The sequence below is a fragment of the Rosa rugosa genome, chromosome 1 (genome assembly GCF_958449725.1).
Source record: "Rosa rugosa chromosome 1, drRosRugo1.1, whole genome shotgun sequence".
NCBI classification, from domain to species: Eukaryota; Viridiplantae; Streptophyta; class Magnoliopsida; order Rosales; family Rosaceae; genus Rosa; species Rosa rugosa.
In genome coordinates, this window is record NC_084820.1 from 48,235,058 (window position 1) to 48,259,014 (window position 23,957).

General features: G+C 39.8%; 3 protein-coding genes and 1 non-coding gene across 11 annotated transcripts; 2 read left to right on the top strand and 2 right to left on the bottom strand.

Moving 5' to 3' along the window:
- Positions 1 to 3,201: 3,201 nt before the first annotated feature.
- LOC133739659 (uncharacterized) lies at positions 3,202 to 5,785 on the top strand. 2 transcript variants are annotated; one of them, XM_062167440.1, is made up of 3 exons: positions 3,202 to 3,712; positions 3,795 to 3,883; positions 4,465 to 5,785. In XM_062167440.1, the coding sequence occupies exon 3, from the start codon at positions 4,652 to 4,654 to the stop codon at positions 5,564 to 5,566; it is 915 nt and encodes a 304-aa protein (XP_062023424.1). In that variant the 5' UTR covers positions 3,202 to 3,712; positions 3,795 to 3,883; positions 4,465 to 4,651; the 3' UTR covers positions 5,567 to 5,785. The 2 variants fall into 2 exon arrangements, with proteins under 2 accessions (XP_062023424.1, XP_062023432.1); XM_062167448.1 differs by having other exon boundaries at positions 3,852 to 3,883.
- A 143-nt stretch (positions 5,786 to 5,928) lies between these two features.
- On the top strand, positions 5,929 to 6,002 carry TRNAR-UCG (transfer RNA arginine (anticodon UCG)). The gene has a single exon. It is a non-coding gene; the product is annotated as a tRNA-Arg (tRNA).
- A 1,591-nt stretch (positions 6,003 to 7,593) lies between these two features.
- LOC133725184 (MAR-binding filament-like protein 1-1) lies at positions 7,594 to 13,248 on the bottom strand. Of its 6 annotated transcripts, none has more exons than XM_062152329.1 (5): positions 12,925 to 13,248; positions 10,489 to 10,532; positions 10,246 to 10,386; positions 8,225 to 9,949; positions 7,594 to 8,027 (listed from the first exon to the last, which is right to left on the bottom strand). In XM_062152329.1, exons 1-4 carry the CDS (start codon positions 13,172 to 13,174, stop codon positions 8,240 to 8,242), a joined length of 2,145 nt encoding a protein of 714 aa, XP_062008313.1. In that variant the 5' UTR covers positions 13,175 to 13,248; the 3' UTR covers positions 7,594 to 8,027; positions 8,225 to 8,239. The 6 variants fall into 6 exon arrangements, with proteins under 6 accessions (XP_062008313.1, XP_062008314.1, XP_062008317.1 ...); XM_062152330.1 differs by having other exon boundaries at positions 7,594 to 8,109; XM_062152333.1 differs by lacking the exon at positions 7,594 to 8,027 and having other exon boundaries at positions 8,047 to 9,949; positions 10,246 to 10,383; positions 10,489 to 10,529.
- Positions 13,249 to 14,359: 1,111 nt separating this feature from the next.
- Positions 14,360 to 17,229, bottom strand: LOC133725186 (FCS-Like Zinc finger 10-like). 2 transcript variants are annotated; one of them, XM_062152335.1, is made up of 3 exons: positions 16,862 to 17,229; positions 14,887 to 15,934; positions 14,360 to 14,803 (listed from the first exon to the last, which is right to left on the bottom strand). In XM_062152335.1, the coding sequence occupies exons 2-3, from the start codon at positions 15,816 to 15,818 to the stop codon at positions 14,638 to 14,640; spliced, it is 1,098 nt and encodes a 365-aa protein (XP_062008319.1). In that variant the 5' UTR covers positions 15,819 to 15,934; positions 16,862 to 17,229; the 3' UTR covers positions 14,360 to 14,637. The 2 variants fall into 2 exon arrangements, with proteins under 2 accessions (XP_062008319.1, XP_062008318.1); XM_062152334.1 differs by having other exon boundaries at positions 16,886 to 17,228.
- Positions 17,230 to 23,957: the final 6,728 nt, after the last annotated feature.

Sequence of the window (23,957 nt, forward strand, 5' to 3'; positions counted from 1 at the left end):
AGGAAAACTGAATTGGGAGAGAATTGAGTCGTACTTTCATTGATAATAGGGGCCTCTTTATATAAGGGATTACAAGACATAGAATCAAAGTTATAAAGGAAAGATAATCGTACAATTAATCGGATATCTATGAATATCTCTGATAATATCTCTAATTCAAAACTCTATTACAACTAGGTCAAGTAACCTAGAGTTTGGGCCAGACACATATTCTGAATTTACTTGAACAATTATTAATTTATTATATATTTCATACAAATAATTATTGATGGTAAAGTATGAAGTTAAAATGAAACATCAAAATAAAATAAATTCTTTATTTCAATCAAACAAAAACAAATACAAGTCTTGCTTAAAAAAGAACAATAAAAGCCTGCATTCATTAACATTTAACTCACTGTCGTTGTTACCCTAAGGGTTGTTTCTCTCGTCTCTCCCGAGGAACAGTAGTCACTTCCCTTTTCTTCTCTCCGTCTGACGGCGCGTCGCCTTGATGTCGTCGTCGGACGGGTCTCCTTGGTCTCCTGCTGTTCTGCTCCCCCTTCGGGTTGGGTAGTGAGAGTGGGGGCAAATAAGTGCCTTGGATCGGGTCCGATCTGGAGCATCTAGCGGCTTGTGAGACGATGGGTGAGGTCATGCACGCTGGGTTTGAGCGGTGGAGGAGGTGGATGTCGGACTCGTCTGGTTTCTCAGTGGTCTTCTCCTGGTCGTGTGGTCGCTGCTCCTTCCGGTTTGGCTGGAACTTGAAGGATGATGGCTTCTTCCTTCTTTTCTGGACTGGATCGACATGGTGGATGCATGTGGCATTGGTGGTCGACGGCGAGTACTCCGGCGGGCATCCAGGCGGGTTTGGCCGGGTTCATGGTTTGCGGCTGATGTGTTGGGCCTCATCTTGGGTCTCTGTTGCTGGGCTAGGGCAGGGTCTGCTTTGTTGGGCTCTGTTTTCTTTAGGGTTTTAAATCTAGGTTTTTTTAGATTTAAGCTAGCATTTTTTCTTTTTTCTTTGAGCCTCTGCTTTAAGAATAATATTGGGGAAGGGTCTTGGCTGCGTTCGGATCCTCCCTAGTAGTGTCAAGGTTACTTGAATCGTTGGAGCTTAATCCTATGGTTACTTATGTTTTGAGTAGTCTAGGGCTTGCTTTAGGTTATTCATTCATGGCTCTCTTCTGTCGTTGCCCGGAGTCCGGGTGAGTCATTTGTAATGTTTCCTACTTTACTATTAATGGACTGACACCCCACGCGTTCAAAAAAAAAAAAAACCCTGCATTCGACAAAAAAATTTCATAATCAACTGCTTAGTGTAACCTAACAACTTGCTCATTCACTCCAACAAGGTGAATTGAATAATATCAAAAAAACAGAATTTAAATATTGACAAAAATATGAAGTTTACATAAATATTTATTTATAAATAATATCAAAAAAAAATATAATATATATATATATATATATATATATATATATAGAACCTTGCTCAGGTGCGGATATCCGCACCTAAGCAAAAACGTACGGATTTTGGGTTTTTCCCCACTTTCCGATCACACATTCACATCTTAACCGTTCAGTTTTTAGGTCCTAATGTATAGATCATCTCTGCAAAATTTCAGCCAATTTGGTGATCGTTAAGACATCCAAAACTGCAATTTACACGAACGAACCGAATCTGTCGAACCGGAACCGTTCGTATATATTGTTGTAATTTGCAGTTTTGAATGCCTTAACAATCACCAAATTGGCTGAAATTTTGCAGAGGTGATCTATACATTAGGACCTAAAAACTGAACGGTTAAGATGTGAAAATGTGATTGGAAAGTGGGTACAAACCGGAAATCCGCACCTAAGCAAAAAGTGCGGATATCCGCACCTAAGAAGCCCTGTATATATATATAATTCTTATTGGGTGGGTATCGGGATGGGGATCAAAATACTATCCACTCTCCGTACCCGATTTCAGAATTCGAATACTGGGGATCCCCATCCCCATTACCCGATTTTTCCCGAATTTTTCCCCATTAGAGTCGAATACCCGATGGATACCCTACCCGATGGGGATTATTGCCATCCCTAGATAGGTTAGCTAATTTGAGTGTTAAAATTATGTAATTGATTAAGGTAGGGGAGATGGAGTGAATGAAGAGAGAAGAAGAGATGAAGCAAGAGAGAGAGAGAGAGACGATGATAAAATTCAGCCAAATTGAGAATGAGTATGACATGATGCTTAATTAACCTAAAAGATGTAATTTTGTGACGGAAACAAAGGCTAAAGAACCATAGTATCCTTAGGAAGGTTTAAAATTACAAAGGAAGTCAAATAGTACTTCGCAAAATGAACAAAAAAAGAAAAGCATGAGTAAGAATGGAGAAGTGATGAATGATAATAATATGTTTGTGTGCTGATGCATGTGAGACCTATAATCCCAAGGCATAGAGGAAGTAGGGTACGTAATGTCCTTTTGACAAAAGAATGGTTCATGAATGTGGACGGGTGATTGCTCTACATGGTGCTTGCATAAGCATAATGAAGAATGAGGTTATTCTCCAAATATACCGATTCCAGTTATTTTGTCGCACTCCTGATTGGGTTATTATTATGTCTAATTTTCGCTATATTTGTATATATATATATATATATATATATATATATATATATATTTTAGAATACGCTATATTTGTATTTGACTTTGGCTAAAATAAAAAAAAATTAAATTAAAAATTAAAACAGATATGACCAAATTTTTCCAATTTGTGAAGCGAGGAGTTGTATCTAAAGGAACAAAGACCTTAATTAGCTGACAAGATGTTTAAGCATCTCTCCATTATGAAGCTAGCTGGGAGGTGTCGATCTCTGAAGCAAAAGGTAATTTACTCTACCTCAATGTTTTGTTTTTCATGAGATACTTGAGGAAGTGCGCGCATGTATTTCTCTTTCATCTCAAGTAATAAAAACTGAGACTCAAAATCAAAGTCATCTCTCCTATGCAATGAGAAATTGAAGAGTAAGAGGGATAAGAGTGAAGAGAGAAGAGGGCTGCGTGAAAAAGGAAGGAGATCGAGGCTTGCGGTATAGTCTATCTATTTTTGGCTAAAAATAGGTAATACCAATATTAGTAAACCTATTTTTAGCTGCAGAGTGAAACTGTTTTTACCTCTTATTTCCCAACCCTCACTGAAACCTTACATTTCTTGAAGTTTCCTCTCCATAGCCTGCAATGTTGAGATTCATAGTCGTACAGTAAAATTAAAGACCCTCTCAAATCATGTACTGATTTCTTTAGCCTTCATCTGGAATCAGCTAAAAGTAGGGCATCATAAAAATTAGAACTGATTACACTTCCCATTTCATTGCTTCTCGTCTTCGGGTGGACCAAACTTCTTTGCCTTTGGCCAGATCTTGTTTGTCCATGATGCGTTACCATTCGTCTCTTCTCTTTTACTAAATACTCACAACTACACCATCTTTCATGGCAATGCAACATAAGAATTCCTAGTATACCTCAATTGTGTATCATTCAAAATATTTGGTTGGTGAGGAACTAATCAAACAAGGGTGGAACTACTAAGGGACAAGATGGGTCCTCGGCCCCTCTTTCCCTTAAATTCATTTGGACCGTCTCGCCTAGACCTCGAAAAGAAAAAGAAACAAAGTGTTTTTTTCCTACGTTCACGCATATGATCGATGTAGTCGTCGAGCCTAACAAGTTTTGCCCAGATGGTATTTATTCTTGAATATTGAAAATTTCCATATTATTTAAGATTTTAATTTTAATTTTGTAATATAGTCAATTACTTTACAGGTTGCTGAAGAATTTGTTGATCAGTTTGTGTTGTTTTTTTTGTTGGAAAAAACTCAGATTGCTCAATTGGCTCAAATCTCCATCTCCAAGTATGTCCTTAATTATACAAACTTTTTCATTTCTCTATTTTTATCTTATATTTTTTCAAGGTTTTTTATTCAGGAATGATTATCTTTTTGTGCATTCTAAGAGATCACGTATGAAACCTATTTTGTAATCATGTTTCGCCAATCTGCTGTTCAGAGTTTGAATCTTCATTAATAGATCATAGACCCCTAGCCTGTAGATGTCGATCGAGGACATTCCTTAGAGGAAGTTCCATGTATTTTTTTTTTTTTTTTTTGGTTCTCTTAATTGATATATTTAGTTCGTACACTTGTGAGTTGTGAGCGTTGGTTGATAGTCTACCATAGGTCATTATCTATGGAGTTTGTTTAATTTGTTGGTTTATATAAGATATGTATTCTTTAAGTTGTGGATGATTACTGGATGAATGAAATTAAATTGTTTCCTTTCATAATAGTGAGAAATACAATTGAATCTAACAGAATAGAGCGATGAGGAAGTTATTACATTATATATGAGACATTGTAATCAGTATAAATTTCATGAATGGATGTGAATTTTTGTATGACAGTTTGGGTAACAAAATTTCTTTTGTTTTGTCTAGGTCCCAGGCATATATTCTTCGCCATTGAAATCAAACAAGCTAACAAGGTTTGAAGAGGAATCAAGAAGGATAGTTTGCTCAAACGTACAGAGCTAGAGTACGTGCATGCATCTGCAACTATAGAGTAATACAACACTGCATGGATAAAGAAACCCAGACATAGTGAGAGTGAAAGAGTCAAAGAGATATGGCAGCCCTAGTGTACCAGATGATGTCGTCCACAGCACTGGTCTCACTGGGACTCTACCACATGATCGCCACCACCCGCAACCACCTGAGATTCCCACAGTCCTATTTCGCTAGACCCTACCACCCTTTCCCTCTCTCCACCTCCTCATCATCCCACAATCACCGCCTCAAGTTCCTCCAGCTCTACCTCGTCATTGCATTCCTCGCCGTCGCCATAGTCCACCGAACAGTCGCCTCCTTAGACGCCGATCCACTCCTCAAGGGTCGCACGCCGGTCCACTACTTCACCTCCCTCCAGTCCGCCGCCTCCCTCTTCCTCTTTCTACTCCTCACACTGGCGCTCCTTCTCTCCGAGTGGATCCCATCTTTGCTGCCCCTCCCCACCGACCTCATCTTCGGCCTCGCCGCCGCCCTCTTCTACTTGCAGTCATTTGTCTCTTGGGGCGCCGCAGCCGTCCAGACATCCGACCTTCAGGCCAAATGTGACTCCATCTCAGGAAGGATATCCGCCCAAGCCTCAATCCTCTGCCTCGTCTTAGCTTGCCAGCCAAGACTATTCTTGGCAGACGTAGGCTTGGGCGCTTCCATGTCTCTGCAGGGCCTGTGGGTCCTGCAGACGGGCCTCTCCCTCTCCGTGGATGCCTTCATCCCCGAGGGCTGCCACAAGCTTCTTGATGTGGTCAATGGAGTCGAGGGTTCAACCAAGTGTGATTTGGACGAGTCCAAGTTCAGGGCTGTGGCCATTCTGGATCTAGTGTTCTTGGTGCACGTAATGTTCGTGTTGCTGATTGTGATGGTCACCTATGCAATGACTGCCAAGTCGGTTGGTATTCGGAGAATGGGTTCTTACGAGGCCTTGCCTAATGACAACAGCCACATTCAGATGAAATCCTTGAGTGGCACCCAGGCTTAGGCATTGATTTAATTAGAAGAAGCAGAGCACAGAGTTCAATTAGATACTCATGCAGAGCCTAAAGCATTGATTTTGTATCTTCTATCTTTTAGGTTTTTTTTTTCCTATCTATCACTAGCTAGGGTGATTGACCGTGATATATTCATATCGATGCGGGAGATTTTGATAACTGATTCATTGTGTATATACAATTACAAAGTGCTTCCCTTCTTTGTTTAATTGTTTGTAGCCAGGCAGCTGCCTTTGCTTTACTACGGGTTAGTGAACAAGAACTTCACAAACAATTAAACGTTGCCAAACTCAAGAAATCCATTTCTTCTTCACAGGTTGTATAGTGATAACAGTACACCATGTAACAAGATGACCGCATAGCGCAGTGGATTAGCGCGTTTGACTTCGGATCAAAAGGTCGTGGGTTCGACTCCCACTGTGGTCGTACCTAAGTTGTTTTTTTTTTTTGGCTGTATCTGTGCCTGATCTAATGTCTGGGAAACTACTTCGACGTGCTTTTAATAGAGATCCAACAAGCCTTTCAGCATGGTGTAGAAGCATGCAGTTTGTTCAAGTGTGTGTAGTCATGGCATGAAGTTAGAGCCGAGTCATAGTAATATTCCAAAAGAAATGAACAGGACAGCAGAAAGTTACTTACACACAGACACAGTAGATTCTCCGTTCTCGTTTAACTAACAGAATCCATCAACAATAATCTGTCCATTTGAAAGAAGCCATGTCAAACAAAGGAAATTAATTTAATCAATTTCACAGGTAATAAGAGTGTGTTGTCTAAATCCTGACACTAACTGGTAATCAAATTAGGTACTTTTCATTGAAACATATAATGTTTCTGCAAGGATAGAGGATTTCCTTTAAATGCTATACCATATTTACCACAACCACCTATAGTATATCAATGAGGCTAGGGAAACTCACATTTCAGTAGCATTCAATCTGCTAGTTAAGGAAGCCTAGGTGTTTGTTTGAACAGATATGGCAATGGAGGGAAACAAAGTAAGCTGTGAAGTGTTGGTTTGTATTTGGCTTGGATTACTGATAGGGCAGTCTACAGCTTTATTATCCGGATCGTGCTATAGTGGTAGCTTCATCGCCCGTATGAGCCAGCCACCACACAATCCTATCAAATGTGGCGTTTACTGCTTGAAAAGATGCCTCTTACCAACTGGTCCCTTTGATGGCCAAAGAAATCCTCAATACTTTTGCACAGTGGCGGATCTAGGTATAAGGGTGGGAGGACTCAAGCCCTCCTTAGACTTTTGGGTTGAAAAAAAAAACTATATATACGATATATATTCTTTGTTTGTATGTATGTTTGTTTGACAAATCCCACCCGAACTCCCGAATTATCGAAGTCAAACTCCTCTCTGGCTCTTCCATTCTCTCCGTCCATCACAAACTCTCATTCTTCATCTTCCTAAAAAGGCATAAATTCCAGATTAAATTCAATCGTTAAACACTTGAACTCTTAGGTTCTTATCTCCTCGCTCCTGCATTCACACACTTGTGCATAATTCGACTAAAAAAAAAATTTGTGCTTCGCCCAAAGAGACACATGAATACGTAGCCCACCCTATTTTCAAATCTTAGATCTGCCACTGCTTTTGCACCCTAGGTTGTGCTTCCTCTTACTGTGCCAATATCAGCACCAACCTTAATCCAAGTAATTAGATCTCTCTCTCTCTCCATCCAAAATGGTGAAACATTACAGTGTCGGGTAGAACTGTAGAACTAAAGTGGTAAAATTGGGTCAAATAGTTACATGGTTTTTAAATTGACTAAAATTTTTCAGAAACTATATATTAAGAGTGATCTGTAAGATCCATGGTCTTGATCATCAAGCTTTAAGTTTTAAGTGAAAATGTCTGCAAAATTTTTACTGGGAATTACACATACGTGTGTGAGTGTTAGTAAATAAATTTACGTTGATTTTCTTTGATCTTTATCAGATGAAGGAGAAGTGAAAACTCGTGTGGATTCTTGCTCGGGGAAGCGCACCAATTCTCAAGCATCGATAACGCACTAAATGTTTAGTAATTTCTGCAAGCTAATGAATAAAAGCAATTACAAATATGTATTTGTATCTCGAAAGAAAATTAATAAAGTTCCAATAGTTGTTTTGAGCATTGGTCTTGAGATTTGATTTCCAATCTATACTCGTTTGAACCAAATGCCTCCATGACTCCATCTATACTTATAATGAGCATTTGTCTCAGAGCATTGAATCCACTCCCTATTTCACTATAACTTGGTACATACCCAGAATTTTTATTTCAATGTAGTTTCATTGAACAAGCTCTCGAGCACAATGCAGCAGTCACACTCTTGGTGTATATTGAAGGTATGAGAAGAGATGTAGAGCTAGGCTCTTTGAAATGAGAAAGTGACAGCTGAAAGTTTGCAACTGGAATCCACTAATGTCTAGAACTGATACGATTCCTACTATACACTGCAGAAGTACAAGAGAATCACGATTTAATATGCAACAGTTGTTACATAGAAATTATTTCACCTCTCACAGCCTCACATTCCTATAATTAATGGTATTGGGAAAGAATTTCAAGTTAGAGAAGGAGAAAGCCAGAGAACAAATGGCTTCAAAGTATGATAAAAGAATAACCAAAGTAACGGGGAAAAATAATTTACCACTATAAAAGTAGTTCACTCTGATTCAGCAGCCTTTCTCCTCCTACCTCTCTTTGCAGTAACAGTGACAGCACCTTCAGCCTCAACTTTCTGTGGTTTCTCATTATTTACAAGATCTTTCGACGATTTTATTTTACTCCTCAGCCGCAATATTTCACCCTTGGCAGATGCCAACTCCTCTTCCATTTTCTTTGCTCTCTTCTCCAGACTCTCCCTTTCCTTGCCAAGTTTCATGACAAGATTATGGGCATCTTCCATGTTTTCACGTGCCTCTTTGGATGCAGTCTTTTGCTCTGTTAGGGACTTGTAAAACACCTCTTTCTCATCTTCAAGGTTAGAAATTAGAGAATTAGCCTTCTCTAACTCTTTGGAAAGTATTAATGCATTTCGGTTCATCTCATCAAGTGACTTTGTAGCCTCTTCCAGGTCTGTCTCAAGAGATTTCTGGGACTTCTTGTTCTCTGAGATTTGCTTCTCCAGAGTTTGAAGTTCTTTTTGAAGAGAAGAAACTCGCTCCTTCTCTTCTTTTAAATCATTAGAAGCTTTGTCAGCTGTTTTATATACATCAACCAATTCATTCTGCAGGCTATCACGATTTTCTGCAACAGCTGCTAGTTGATGAGACACACTTTGCAGCTCCTCTTCTGTCTTCTTTAGAAGTTCTTTTACTGCAGCAAGCTCAATAGCAATCACGTCACCACTTGATGTAGCCTCATGAAGGCTCCTCTGCAGTGATTCCCTAACTCCAGTAAACTCAGCCTGAACCCGAGAGATCTCAGCTTCAAGTTCTGTACACAAATTTTTTGACTGTTTTAATTGATGTTCCAGATTCGAAGCTTCATTTCTAGATTTTCCAAGAGCTTCCTGAGTGATGTGGAGTTCATGTTTCAAGTTCTCTTCACTGTTCAATGCATTATCCAACATTTCCCTCAAGGTTTCCTTCTCTCGGGTCAAATCAGCAGTTATCTGTTTGCTTCTACTTGAGTCAGTCAATGCAAGCTCAAGTTTTTCCTTTAGCAGCTCAAGGGCCTCATCTTTTTCTCCCAAAAGCTTAGCATCCAAAGCTGCCTTTTTTCCAGAGGATGATTTCAGATTATTGTATTCCTCCTGAATAGCATCAAACTTCCTCTTAAAATCATCTTTCTCAGAAGACAAAGAACTTACTGTTGAATTCAATTCATCCACAGTGGAACTCTTCAATTCCAATTCCTTTTGATTCTTCAGGAGTTCAACTTTTAATTGTTGAATATCTGAAACTGCATGAGCTAGTTCATCCCTAGTTTGCTTGTAGGTGGTTTTTAAGTCCTTCAACTCCAAATCCTTTTCTGCGAGAGAAGAGGTAAGGCTTCGAACATTACTTTCTCTGTCCTTCAGTTCTGAATTGAGTAAATTAATCCTTCCCTGCAAATCTTCGATCGAGTGGAGCTTTTCCTTCAAACTTTCTTCAAGCTCTACCTTATCTTCGATAGCCTTTGAAAGGTTTGTTTTAAGGCTTTCACTTTGAATTTTAAGCTCCTCAATCAACTTCTTCTCACTATTTAGCTCCCTCCCTAGGTCAACAATAGTACTCTTTGCTGAATTTAGTTGGTCTGTTAGAGACCTCTGCTCTTCCTTTGCCTTTCCAAGTTGCTTGCTCCTTTCTTCCTGTTCATCCAGTAGCTTGGATTCAAAGTTCTTCTCCAATGAAGCAATAGCAGCTTCCTTTTCTTTCAGCTGGTTCTTCATCTGTGCAATTCAACCACAGCAGATGTGGGTTAGACCACGCGAATCATCCAAAAGTACATCCTTGCAACGAGAACAAAATCAAAGGACAATGGTTTTTCAAGCTCAGACTAAGAAATTACTTTCTAATGAAGCATTTCAGCATACAAGAAAACAACGAAAAATTAAAAGACAAACATTATAGATTTATGGTCATAAACTTGTTGAAGTTCCTTTTTAAAGGGACTAGACTCCTTCAATTTTTTTCTGGGTTATCTCAGCAGGTAAAGTAAAGCTTGACTGTGGAAGTGCAAACTTACAGATTCTACTATTGCATCAGTGGCTTTCTTTTCTTTCTGAGCCAATCCATAAAACGCACCAATGACACCAGAGCTGAAAATACCAATACCATTCAGGATAGACAAAATGGGATTTGGTGCTGCATCTCCTTGCAGTCCCTGCTATTCAATGATTTTCACTCTTTAGACAATTAAGCCTCATTACAATCATTAAAAAACTGAAAGCTATTAATTGGGATTTAATAGCAAATCTAGTATTCAGACCTCTGCCTTTATGTTCTTGTCTGGAGTCTTTGGCTCAATTTCTTCTGAAAAAAAAAAAAAATTAATAATAAAGAAAAAAAATCAGAGCATAAATAAATCATGAACCAAAGCGGAAATGGGTGACTAGCAGCAAGTGTTTCATGGAACACTGGTCCATGCTAAGAAAGACCTAAAAGCGTAGCAGAAGGTAAGAACCTTCATCATGTATAAGAAGTATGTTTTTTTTTTTCAAAGAAAAAGCATTAAATTATCTTATGAAATTATTAAGTTACACTAAAACTCTGATTTTCTGCATCCCCTCTTATGACTATAACCAAGGAAGACACACTCGACACTACGACTAGACAATTTGTTGGGAACATTTGTACCTAGGTAAGGAAAACATGAGCAACCAAAAACACGAAGGGATGAATAAGAAGGAGGATGACCATAGAGACGTGTGTGAGGAGTATCCCAATTTAGAGTAGGAGTGGGAAGAAGGTTAATGAGATATACAGATGTGAGAACAGCCTCAACCCAAAGATTTTGAGGAGCACCCGAGGTGAGAAGAAGAGTGCGAGCCAAACGTATTCTCCGCTATGTCAAAGGCACACTAGGCCATGGTCTCTATTTTAGTCCTCAACGCCAACCTGCCCACCTTTCTGCTTACTCTGATGCCGATTGGGCCGACTGCCCAGAATCTCGCCGTTCCACTTCCGGCTATCTCATTTACCTTGGCAATACCCTTGTCTCTTGGTGTTCCAAAAAGCAACCTACCATTGCTCGCTCCAGTGCAGAATCTGAATATCGATCCCTTGCTCATTCCAGTGCCGAGACAACTTGGTTAGGCTTCTTACTATATGAATTTGGTGTCCATATTCAGTACCCCATTCTGCTTTACTGTGATAACCTAAGTGCCACATACATGGCTTCTAATCCGGTCTTTCACGCTCGCACCAAGCACATCGAGTTAGATTATCACTTTGTTCGTGAAAAGGTAGCACTTGGGAGTCATCAGGTTCATTTTGTCCCTTCCGTCGATCAACCAGCTGATCTTCTTACTAAACCACTTCACAAGCAGCGGCATAATCTCCTGTGTACCAAACTTGTGTGTCCTGAGCCGCCCAGTTTGAAGGGGGGTGTTAGAGCAAATCACTCTCCTACATTGATTTCCTCCCTCTCCACAATCAAAACTGATTGTGTAACCTCTCCACAATCAAAACTGATTGTGTAACTGTAGATTAGTTTTGAATATTTGTATTTATAGCATTGAATTCTGTTGGTAACAGTAGAGCAGATCTTAGCTACATAATTGTACAATTGTAGACATACAGATGAAGGAAAATCAATTTCAACACGCCTTTCGGAATCAGCAACAGCATCAAAAAAGAAATAAAAAAGGGCAATTCCTACCCACAGTCATACATTCTTTAGCTACTTAGAGTGAAAGACATCTTTTAGGCCACTCAATTCCCCACTTAGTCTTGAAACCAGATAAGGATTGTACTGGTATCTGGGGCATCAGATATGGTTTTGCCACCTATAATACCTTTTCCTGGCATGATTTGTTACAAGACCTGCGCCTAAGCTAATCTGTCAACCTATGCAAGTGGTGCTAATATTTTGAATTTCTAGAAGAAGAAAAAACACACTCAATTGATATGATATTCCAACATTTTCAGCATTTGGGAACCAAAAATTGGAACCTTGTAGACAACAAACTTAATATTACCAGTTGGATTAGCAAAGATGAGTGTTTTATGTTTGCAAATTACAGTAACATCAAAAGCTGGGTCCAAATTGTAATCTTCTTTTCGAGCCCTCATTTTATTAACAATCCACATAGAGATTCCGAAGAAATACAAAAGAACAGCCTACAATCCATTATATGCATTTAATCCTCCTTTGAAGCAGAATACCATTATCTGCCTAGTCTTAGGTGATTCACTGTCTCCATATGCAACATACAATGACCTATGTGTTACAGATAGAATCTAAGTGATGTAGTCCCATCTTGATGTGATGCCTTTATAAAGAAATTACACTTAAAACTCCTCTAATATTGCCTAATCAACTCTGATTTTAACTTCAGTTCCAACATCTTAACTAACATCCCTTAACTTGAAACTGCATTATCAAGTGACAGAATTACAAAGTCACTTGAAACATACATATACATCCTGGAATAAAATAATTATCAAAATTTCACAAACAAACGATGAGCAATTTCCAACAAAAGTCAGAGAACATAGAAGAAGACTATGTTCCAAAGTTCAAAACTTCAAATGATATGACCCATTTGCGACAAACCCAATTCTTCACAACAAACCGAATAAGCTTTTTCCTTGTAATACTCATGATCATTAGGAAAAATTTCACAACCCATTTCCTAATATTAATAACAAACTCAGAGAAGGGCAAAAAGAAAGCAACCAACTTTGAATAGTTGTAACTTACTAGTGGGCCAGGCTTCAAAAGCATGAGCCCTGAGATGCAATAGTGGAAGAACTGAGATACCCACAAAGAGAATAGCCCTCCTCTTGCCATGATCGCCGTCGTTGAGGTCCTCTTGGCGCAGAGACGACATTGGCACTCTTGTTCTGTTTCTTCTTGCGTTGGTCTCTGCATTTCTGGTTTTGGAATGAGAAGAAGAAGAAAAGGGAAATCGAGAGTGTAAGAAGCAAGTGCTCCCCATTGCAAACCCCATTTTTTGATTTCTTTGGTTGATATGAGGATAGAGTTTAGCGCTCAAAGTTTGCTCTTCTGCTCTGCTTTTTTCAATTTTCTGTTTCTTCTCCACTCACTGATAGTGAAAGCCTCATATATACCATCCATTTTCCCTTCTTTTAGAATTTTTTTTTTTTTTTTTTCAAAGAAAAAAAAGATAATATTATTTAGTTTCACCAAATCATTTATTTAGTTATTAATCTATTTATGTGAAGCTGTTATATGTTACTAAATATTGACTCACATTGTGGTCCATTTAATCTGTATCATGCTCTGATATCATTTTTACTATTCACTGCTAACTAATGTCCTCAGTGATATGCTGGATTTTGTCATTGCCTTGCTTGTTTTCCCAGCTCAAGTCTTAAACCAGATACCACTAGTTTCAATACAGTAAAAACACTAATGGCAGCTTGGAATTACAGTGAAAATGATTTGGTTAAAACCATAATAAGACAAAAATGATGTGCTTATCAGCTAATGCAGTGATGCTAGGCTTGATTTGAGTGTGGGGGAACTTCCAAAATTATGTCACTCAAGAATATGTGGATGCTCCTCTGCTTAATGCGCCCATGTGATGAGAGAGATGTTAAATATCGTACGACTTCTGAGATATACATTTGTAGGGATATGCAAACATGTAGAGTCCGCAACTTGACACTAAAATTATATGGAGGTGGTGGGAATCTGTTCATTTGAAATCTAAAGAATGATAATGACTAGGGCCAACCTGAACCTCATTACCTGAAAGGACAGACTGAAAGTAAAGGATGCCTAAAACAAAAGGACAGCGTTGGCCAAAACAATATGAAACTGGAAGAGAAAACAAGCTTTAGAAATTTAACCATAGGGAATTTAGCAGCAATGGATCTCTATAGTAAAGCTCTGCTTACACTGAAAGAGAGTCCGAAATGTACATTAAGATCTCACCACATGGAGCACAGATCTTGCAAACTACAGGGGTGTTCTTGAGAGGATTAGGACTATAAGCACATATAATCAGAGTTATAGCCTTGTAGTACTATGTTTGACTCTGGCACAATTTAAGGACATACACTCATCTTTGATGCAATGCATCAAAATGATCCTGCAATTGTTTCTATAGCCATAATCTTCTAATACATAATCGTTAAATAACTAAATAAGTAACCCATACACAAGCAGGGGGTATCATAATCTCTGACCATTCGGTGAACTGAATCATCGTACTTCAAAACAGAAATCATCAAAGCTTATGAAATAATACCCCAAAAAGGTCAGCTGTTATTTCAATACCGCATGCAATCAACAATGAGTTCAGGGGGTCCAAAGTGTTTTTTACATGAACACTTGCCAACAAAAGCATTAAGAAACAAACGGGAGACGAAAACTGATGACCAGGGCTTTTAGCCACTTGAAATCATCCAATCAAAATTATAGAGAACAAGACCTATGATGCTACTACTACTCTATGTCCCGAGTCTCCTGACTATGCATACCCAATAAGAAGAGATCTTCCTGGTAGCTTTCAGGAGAGCTTCCTGCAGATTTATCCCAACTCTCTTCTGCTTCCTCTTCAGCAAAAATCTTCTCTGAGTGACAATCAAAACTACAAAATGCTTTCTCACTTCTGCAACAAGTCAGAGAAAACCTTAGCCTCAAAAATAAATGTGAAACTTGGGTAAAAATTGCAAATAGAGATTTCAAACAAACCTGCACATGTAAATTTCCTCTCCTACCAAGTTCTTCTTGCAGGTGTAACAGAATCTCAAAATTTCATCTGAAGGGTCATGTGCCAATCCCTCCTGGTGCTGACCCACTCGAGGTGATTCTATCTCGACTATTTCTTTGTCAACATTGTTTAAATATTTTGTGTGACATTCCAATATACAGTCACAAAAAATATGAGTAGTCTTCGGGTTTGGACCATGAGAAATTATACACGTATAGTCCTCAGAAAGTTCCATCTCTCTAGCAGGGATAGAGGATGCATATTGAGGGTTAGAGACAATGGGTACTGGAAGTGAACTTGGTTTAAAACCCAACGAACTTTCTCCTTGCATAGAGACAATCAGTGAGGAATCCCTGCTGGAGTCCAACAAAAACGGTTCAATGTTTTCAGATGGTTCAGATTCCAAAGGAAGTCCCACAAACCCAGATGAAACATTCACTTTATCTGGTTTGAGTTGGGGATTGAGAGATATGGTTTCAGAAAGTGGCCTAATTATGTAGTTTCTGGGTAAAGATTGGGACTTCATGGAATAATCATCTGAACCAGAACAAAGCTTTGAGGAGTGAGGGTTGTTTTTCCCCACCTGTGGTCGAAAAATTATGGTTTTCCTCTTCGATGAACCAAGAACTTCACTAGTAGCTTTGGTTTCATCAACAAGGGAATTGACAATGCCAAGGCCTGCTTTCCTACAATCCCATTTCTTGTGATTTCCATTGTGGGATGATGACCGAGCGGACCTAAGTCTAAATGGGTTGCTAAGATTTGAAAAAGGCCTGAGGTCCAGAGGAGATGTAGGGCTCCTAACTGAGTCAGAATCTGAAGAACCTTTGTTACCAAACCCTACAAAGAAATCAGGAATACTGAAAAGTATGCTACTTGTGTGTTTCAGGCTTAAACTATTAGAATCAGCCATTAGATCCTCATGCAAAAACAATCTGCATGTGAAATACTTATCTTCCTCTATGATGTTCTAAAAGACCCCAGTCTCTAACGAGGAATCAGCAATTCCTTACTGCTTCAATTTAAAACCTGAAAAGAACAATAAAAATACATTGAATTAATGGCAATAACAACCAATGCCACACAAAATGAGTGAAGAGGCAGGGTGTAGCAACATCCACCATTTACTTCGCTATACAAATAGTAAAGCTTGAGTGAACATCATGAAAAATGGGATTTAAAATGATACCAGTATGCACCAATCATCAAAAGCAAGGAAGAAATGACCAGATTACAATCCTAAAAGGAATTTTTCAGCAGAATGGGAATAGAACCAACTAAAACCAATCAAATAAGAAGGAAGGGTAAACCATGAGCATAGATCAATAAACCACTATTATAGGCAGACAAGAAAATCCTACCCAAAACGAGAAATTTCACTGATCCAATGCAAAATATATGCGATATGCCAAATCAAGATTAAAACTTTCCCAGATGGTAACTAATCAAAAGTCCCAGTGCAACCCAGAGGGTACAGTTCAAAGGACTCAAGCAGCCCAGAAACCAAAACAAGTGCAGCAACAAGTAAAATCCATAGAACCCACTTCAGAAAAGTTTCTTCAACGTCCCCTCACACAAACACTATAATCAGATGTATCTGATGACATGCATATCCTAACAGATAAGCTTCACTTTCCCAAATAAACCTCCAAATTCATTTAAACTGGGCAGGGAATCCATACAGAAATCAACGGTATTTAGGAGCTACGTTGCAAATGCAGATTCAAATACAGTAACTGATTGATCAATCCTTCAAATGCATCAAAGGACAAGAAAATATGATTAAAGTATGAATCTTTTGCTCAGATGCCAGCCATAAATTCATAATGAACATCAAAAACATAAAGTTTACAGTAACTAGCTGAGATTTCAAACAAAAGAATCAGTTCAAGACCCAATTTTTGAAGTCCCCAAAACCCAATACAGAGAAGAGATCAGCTAAACAAAAGTACATACCCATATAAGATAGAGGAAACCCACCTAGTTTTCTTCTCCAAGAACTCCACTGATGATGAGTGATGAGTTTTGAGAATATAAACCGCAAACAGATGTGGACAAAGTCTGTAACTTTTTTGATTTATAATGCACTTTTTTTCTTTGGTAATGCATTTAAAACGAGAGCAACAATGGACACTTTACTGTGGTTTCTGATATGTACTTATCTCTCTCTCTCTCTCTCTCTCTCTCACGCACACACGCATACACACACGATTAACAAAGCTTCCGTATAGTGTGCAGCTTGGTATAAAACTATGTATATTCTCTCAGTTTGGAGTTGATGGCCATGGCGGCATCTTTTTTCTGCATACCTTACCTCATATCTGGCCGTTACATTTTTTTCTCTCAAAAATAGGAAAATTCTCGTGAAAATAAGTGATTCCCTGGCCTTGAAGATAATTATTTGCATATTTATATACGTTGAGAAGAGAAATATAATAATTTTTAGAGTAAAAATTAGAAATAATACTTCTTCTTTTTTTTGAATTAATGACAATTCTATTGATAAAGCTCATGACAAGAAGGTTATTACATATTCAACCGCTGCCTCACAATGGACAAAACAAGGCTTCATGATGAAACCACAGTAATACATAGGATAGACCAACTATATTCGAATTTATCGCTCACTTACAAGCGAGAATGGAAAAAACATAGCAAATTGACAAGCAAAACTACACTCGTTAGGGCTCATTAAGTAACCTAACCTAACACGCATAGGGCCCTAAAAAAATAGAGAATTATTTAGCTAAAACAAAAACTAAAATAGAGGCCACATCCTAATAGCCCACAGTTTGCCCTAGGCCGAGCCTAACAGCAAGCAGCCCAATCCAACCCCTGTTGCACTATGCCAAGCCGCCAACAGTCTAACACAGCCGCCCCGCCACCGCCACGAGGAACACCACAACCATCATCACCCGACGCGGTCAACTGAAGCCCTCAGCGAAACCCAACAAGAGAAGACCCGACCTACCAGGATCGATCTCCACCGCACCAAGTCACCACCAAACAACTCTGCCGCCTATGCCTCCATCAAAGCCATTACCTGTGCGTTGCCCCTCGAGCCACCATGTTGTCGTCGATCCCGCATGCCACAGCGGCCAACAGACCAAGATTCGGCAGAGATGCCGTCAAACTCCAAGCAAAGAGACAAACTGAGAACAACTATCAACAAGCCTTTGAGGCCCGTCCGGCAACAGCCCTAACATCACGCGACCAAGGTCGACATAGATGCCAAGCTACCACCAAACGAGCGTCGTTCGAGTACGCCGGAAGACGCGCTAGGGTTTTGGGAGAAAACTTTGAAGAGAGAGAGAGAGAGAGACTCAATCAACCTAGGTTTGATCAGAAATAGTACTTGAACTATACCTTTATCTTATTAATAGTACCTAAATTTTTTTTTTGTCACAACCCATACCTGAACAAGTTCTGTTATAGTGATACCTAAAGACATTAGCTCACTACTCCGGCCAAAAATGGCACATGAGGCACACGTGTCTCATTTATTAGGCACACGTTTGGTATTTGGGTTCATTGTGTTTGAATTGAGATAAGAATTTTGAGTTTTTGCTTTATAGATCAAAGATTGAAAATAAGAAGATAGTGGCTTGGGCCATGATACAGTTAACGACTAGAACAAATTGTCATCTTTAACCTTGATAAATTAGACACGCGTGCCTCACGTGCCATTTTTGGCCGGAGTAGTGAGTGAATGTGGTTTTAGATATCACTTTAAAAGAACTCGAAGAGTTCAGGTACTGGTTGTAACAAAAAATAAAATTCATGTATCATTGATAAGATAGAGGTATAGTTCAGTTACTATTTGTGATTTTTTTCCCATAATTTTTAGGGGCCTCGACCAATAGCCCCCATCTCTTGGAGAAATTTTTCCATGCTACCGTCACACCAAATAGATTGTGTGACGCTCCACTTAAAAGCTTCCACGTGGATATTGGATCCAACTCATATCCACTTTGAAAACTAATTCTGTAGAATACCCTTTCTAGATCGTCAATCCTTCGAGCAACTTTTCTCCCGTCCCCACCGGTACCCACCTTCCAGCGAAATCACCACACTGAAATTGATGAGGTATTATAAAAATAAATAAATAAATAAATAAAATTAAAAACAAAATTAAAATAAAATAAGACTTGAGAAGAAACCCAATCATACATCTAATGGATTTGAGTCAGATCAATTTTGATACCATTGATATATTCTTCGACCAAAAGGAAGAAAAAAACATATTCAAGGAAATAATGGAGGTAATGAGAAGATTGGTATGTGCATGGAAGAAGACATGTGTTGGGTGGATCAATGCAACGTGGTGGGCATCTGTAGACTTTTGACTTTAGTTGGATATTATCCCAGAAGTCTAGAAATCTAGATGAGTGAATAATTCCAAAAAAGACATTGAGCTTAAGTCGGATATTGTTGAAATTCTTCAAATTATAATTTAATTATTTCCTGTAGACACTAAAATTTTAATGAAAATAAATTCATTAAATAATTCAGTCAACACTCAAAATTATGACCGAACAAATTTAGTCGGCATGTGGGTCCCACAAAATGTCCACGTGGCTTGTGAGTCAGCAAAATCTCACAAATTCAGAGAATGACACTTGGCGACACTTGAAAGGCCCGACGGCAATAAATGAATTTGTTCCGGCTAAATCAATTGATATTAAAGCGGATCAATCAAATTAAATCAATTGATTCCAAGTCAAATCAAGTATTAAATCTCGTCTGCTGATTAGATATCAATTTATTTAAATTGATAATCAAGACGACAATCAGTCATCCAATTAATTGGCTAAATTTCTTAATAGATTAAATCGGTTAATTAAAACTGATTGATTTAATTGTGATATTAACGAAATACAATTAAAATCAGCCATCAAATTAATTGGTTAATTCCTTAATAGTCGTGATTAAATCAGTTAATTAAGACTGATTGATTTGATTACGTAATTAAGGAAAATACAATTAATTACGTGTCATCAAGGCATTCCAAATTGAGGGAGACGCCGACACTATAAATACCCCCTCTCAAATCAAGAGAAGGACTTCAGCCAAAATAGAGAAGAAAATACTCTCAGAATCTCTGAAGCCTCCCAAGCACGTGTGAAGAACCCTCAAGCTGCCAAATAGCCGGTTCCTCACTAACCTCAAGTCAAAGCGTTCGTCACGTGTCAACTCTCGTGATCATCATACCACTCAAGATCAAGCGTCAAGCCCTTGAGCGAAATTCATCGTCGGAGATTGAATCAGAGCATCTACAGAGATTGTAACCCGCACTTAAATTAATAAAATTATTATTTTTGTACACGTGTCTGTATCTTGTTTGCTTTCAGATTTTCGTGTTTACAAATTGGCACGCCCAGTGGGACGTCTTTGCCTCTCATCTCCTTCTCCGTAAGACGATTCCAAACAAATCCGTTCGAGCAATGGCTTCCAAGAACACTCAAGTCATCTCGAAGAACAAATCCAAGACAACGACCTCGAAATCGAGTAGCAGCTCATCTGGTCACGTCACTCGAAGCATGGCAAAGATTCAGCCTACAACATTTGTGGCTTTGCCATCTAAGCCTCGCCAACCAATCATCACCCTAGAAAGTCTAGGGGCGGGGAAGCATGTCCCTCGAAGTGAAGAGAGACAAGCTCCAAACATAAAACCAAGGGAACGGTCGTTCTCTCCTGCCTCAGATGATCACTCAAGCACCGGATCATACCATGGAAGTCCTAATGCTGAAGAAAATGACACTTCTGGGATGCCGTCAGACAGTGCGTCTCACCTCTCAGCAATGCAAGTCATGATGACTGGGGCAACTACGCTTGAAGAGCAGGTAGCTAATCTGATGGAGGCGGTTCAAAAGCTCACCAATACCGTCGAAGAAAAAGATATGCAGATTGCTCAACTTTGGAGCAGGCTCGAGAAGCAAAATGAAGAGGATTCTGCTAGGATTCCGTTCAAGAATGACAAAGACAAACAGGAAGAAACTTCAAAGACAAATGACAAAGACAGTGAAAGTCCACTTGGTTCTTTGTCCGTCCAGCAGCTGCAGGACATGATCAACAACTCCATTAGAGCCCAATATGGAGGTACCTCTCGTGATTCTCTCACATACTCCAAGCCATACACAAAAAGAGTGGATAGCTTGAGGATGCCATATGGGTACCAACCGCCCAAGTTTCAGCAATTCGAGGGGAAGGGTAATCCAAAACAACACATTGCCCACTTTGTCGAGACTTGCAACAATGCAGGAACGGAGGGAGATCATCTTGTTAAGCAGTTTGTACGTTCATTAAAAGGTAACGCCTTCGAATGGTACACTGATCTGGAGCCTGAGTCAATCGACAGTTGGGATCAGATGGAGCGTGAGTTCCTGAATCGTTTCTATAGCACGAGACGTACAGTGAGCATGATGGAACTTACTAGCGCCAAGCAATGGAAGGATGAACGTGCAATTGATTACATCAACAGATGGCGTTCGTTGAGTCTCGATTGCAAAGATCGACTCTCAGAAGTATCTGCGGTGGAAATGTGCATCCAAGGTATGCACTTTGATTTGCTATATATTTTACAGGGAATCAAGCCCCGTACGTTTGAAGAGCTGGCTACGCGAGCACACGACATGGAGTTGAGTATAGCTAGCCATAAAGGGAAGAAGGAGTCAATTGTTGACCAAAGAAAAGACAAGGTCTTCGGAAGCAAGTTTGATAAGACACCGAAGAAGCCTACAAAAGAATCGATGGCCGTTAACATTGCCCCAGTCAAAATCTCTACACGAGATAAGGAGGTTATGAAAGTAGAGCCAACTCACACCTACGACAGAACAAAGCGTTCGTTGAAGGAATGGCAACAAAAGACATATCCTTTCCCAGATTCTGACGTGGCAGGCATGTTGGAAGATCTACTTGAGAAGAAGGTGATAGAGCTCCCAGAATGTAAGCGGCCCAAGGAAATGCATCGTGTTAAGGATCCGAAATACTGCAGGTACCATCGGCTCGTTAGTCACCCAGTGGAGAAATGCTTTGTTCTGAAAGATTTAATAATGAATCTTGCCAAGCAAGGAAGGATTGAGCTAGATGTCGACGATGTTGCTGAGGTAAACTGCACTACCATCGTGTTTGGTTCATTCGAGCCTGCCCCGTTGCCTTCTCTTCCAATGAAAGCACCATATCAGCTCTCGAGGAAGCCATGCATGAGTTCAAAGTTAGAGAAAGTGAAGCCAATCCAGAAAGCAAGTCTCGCACCTGTTGTTACTCCTAAAGTTGATTCAGTTGTCGATGACGAGGGATGGATACTTGTCACTCGAAGGAAGGCACGCAAGAGCCCATCACCAAATTTACCTATCACGCAAGCAAAATGCAAGCAATCACAAGAAAGTCGTCAGCATCTCGAGAAAGGTGGGACGAGATTTGTCAAAGGAAAGGGCAGTCCTTCCTTTCAAAAACCCCATGGTGTGGTTTCACCAACAAGAGTCTTTCCCAAAAGAGGCGACGAACAAGAAAAGGTGAGAGCTGCCCACATGACAACAAGCTATGAAATTACTTCGAAGGATTCTGCCAAGGCTGAGTCAAGCACGGTCAATGCGAGCCAAAAGTCAGAAGAGAACGAGGTGTTGAAGCAGCTAGAAGACCTACCCTTGCACTTTAGCATCTCTGATCTACTACAATTGCCAAAATCGACAAGATGTGCTTTGGTACAGTTGTTGATCGACATAGGCAAGAACTCCGTAGAGATTAACAAGGTGAAACAGAAGGAATGCGTCACGTGTATTGCAGATTGTGACGCCATCCACTTTACGGATGAAGACCTTCAGTTAGGCTCTAAGCCGCACAATAGACCTCTCTTTGTGACGGGGTACATGCGAGATCAAAAGCTAAACCGCATGCTTGTAGACGGAGGGTCCGCTGTAAACATCATGCCTAGGTCGACTATGAAGCAGCTGGGCATTAATGTGGAAGAGTTGTCTCGAAGCCGTCTCATGATTCAAGGCTTCAACCAAGGGGGGCAAAGAGCCATAGGCATGATCAGAGTAGACATGACAATTGGAGAATTGAAGTCGAACACTTTGTTCCACGTGATCGATGCGAAGACCTCCTACAATTTATTGTTAGGACGACCGTGGGTTCATGAAAATGGTGTCGTCCCCTCCACTCTTCATCAATGCTTCAAGTTCTACGATGGCGGAGTAAAAACAGTAGCAGGTGATACTAAACCATTCACGGAAGCTGAATCTTACTTTGCGGATTCCAAGTTTTACATGGATGATGAAACAGTAAGGGAAGTTCTCCCAATTGGGGTACCCTCTACAGGGAAGACTATAGAAGTGCGTAATAAAGAAGTGGAACCCAGCATGGCAAGAAATTGCAACGAGGAACCACATAAAGTTTCGTTAGAAACTAAAGTGACAGCTGCAAAGAACAAAGTCAATTCCTCTGCTCCAGTCCTTCGTTACGTGCCAAGGTCTAGGCGAAAAGAAGGGGAATCTCCTTTTGTGGAGGCAAATGAGCAAGAACGTCCGCGAAAACTAGATGAGAAGGACGTAGAGTTGCTAAAAGAAACATCAACCATACCGTTGACAAAGTTGAGCAACGCAACACCTACCAAGCAGTCGCTAAAGGGATTTGTCAAACCGATTCAAGGCAAGACAGAACATGGTACCCTTCCTGACAAAAGGACAAAGGAAGGATTTGACCCTAACGCTTACAAGTTGCTGGCAAAGGCTGGATATGACTTCGGATCGTCAAGCAAAGAAGGTGATCAAGTCATCCCTGGTAAGAAGGTGCATGAGCTTAATGAATCTCAAAGGAGGTTGAGAGAGCAAGGATGTGCAGCTGACCCTACTAAAGCAGGTCTTGGTTTTGTACCAGGCAAATCAGCCAAAATAGAGAAGAAAATACTCTCAGAATCTCTGAAGCCTCCCAAGCACGTGTGAAGAACCCTCAAGCTGCCAAATAGCCGGTTCCTCACTAACCTCAAGTCAAAGCGTTCGTCACGTGTCAACTCTCGTGATCATCATACCACTCAAGATCAAGCGTCAAGCCC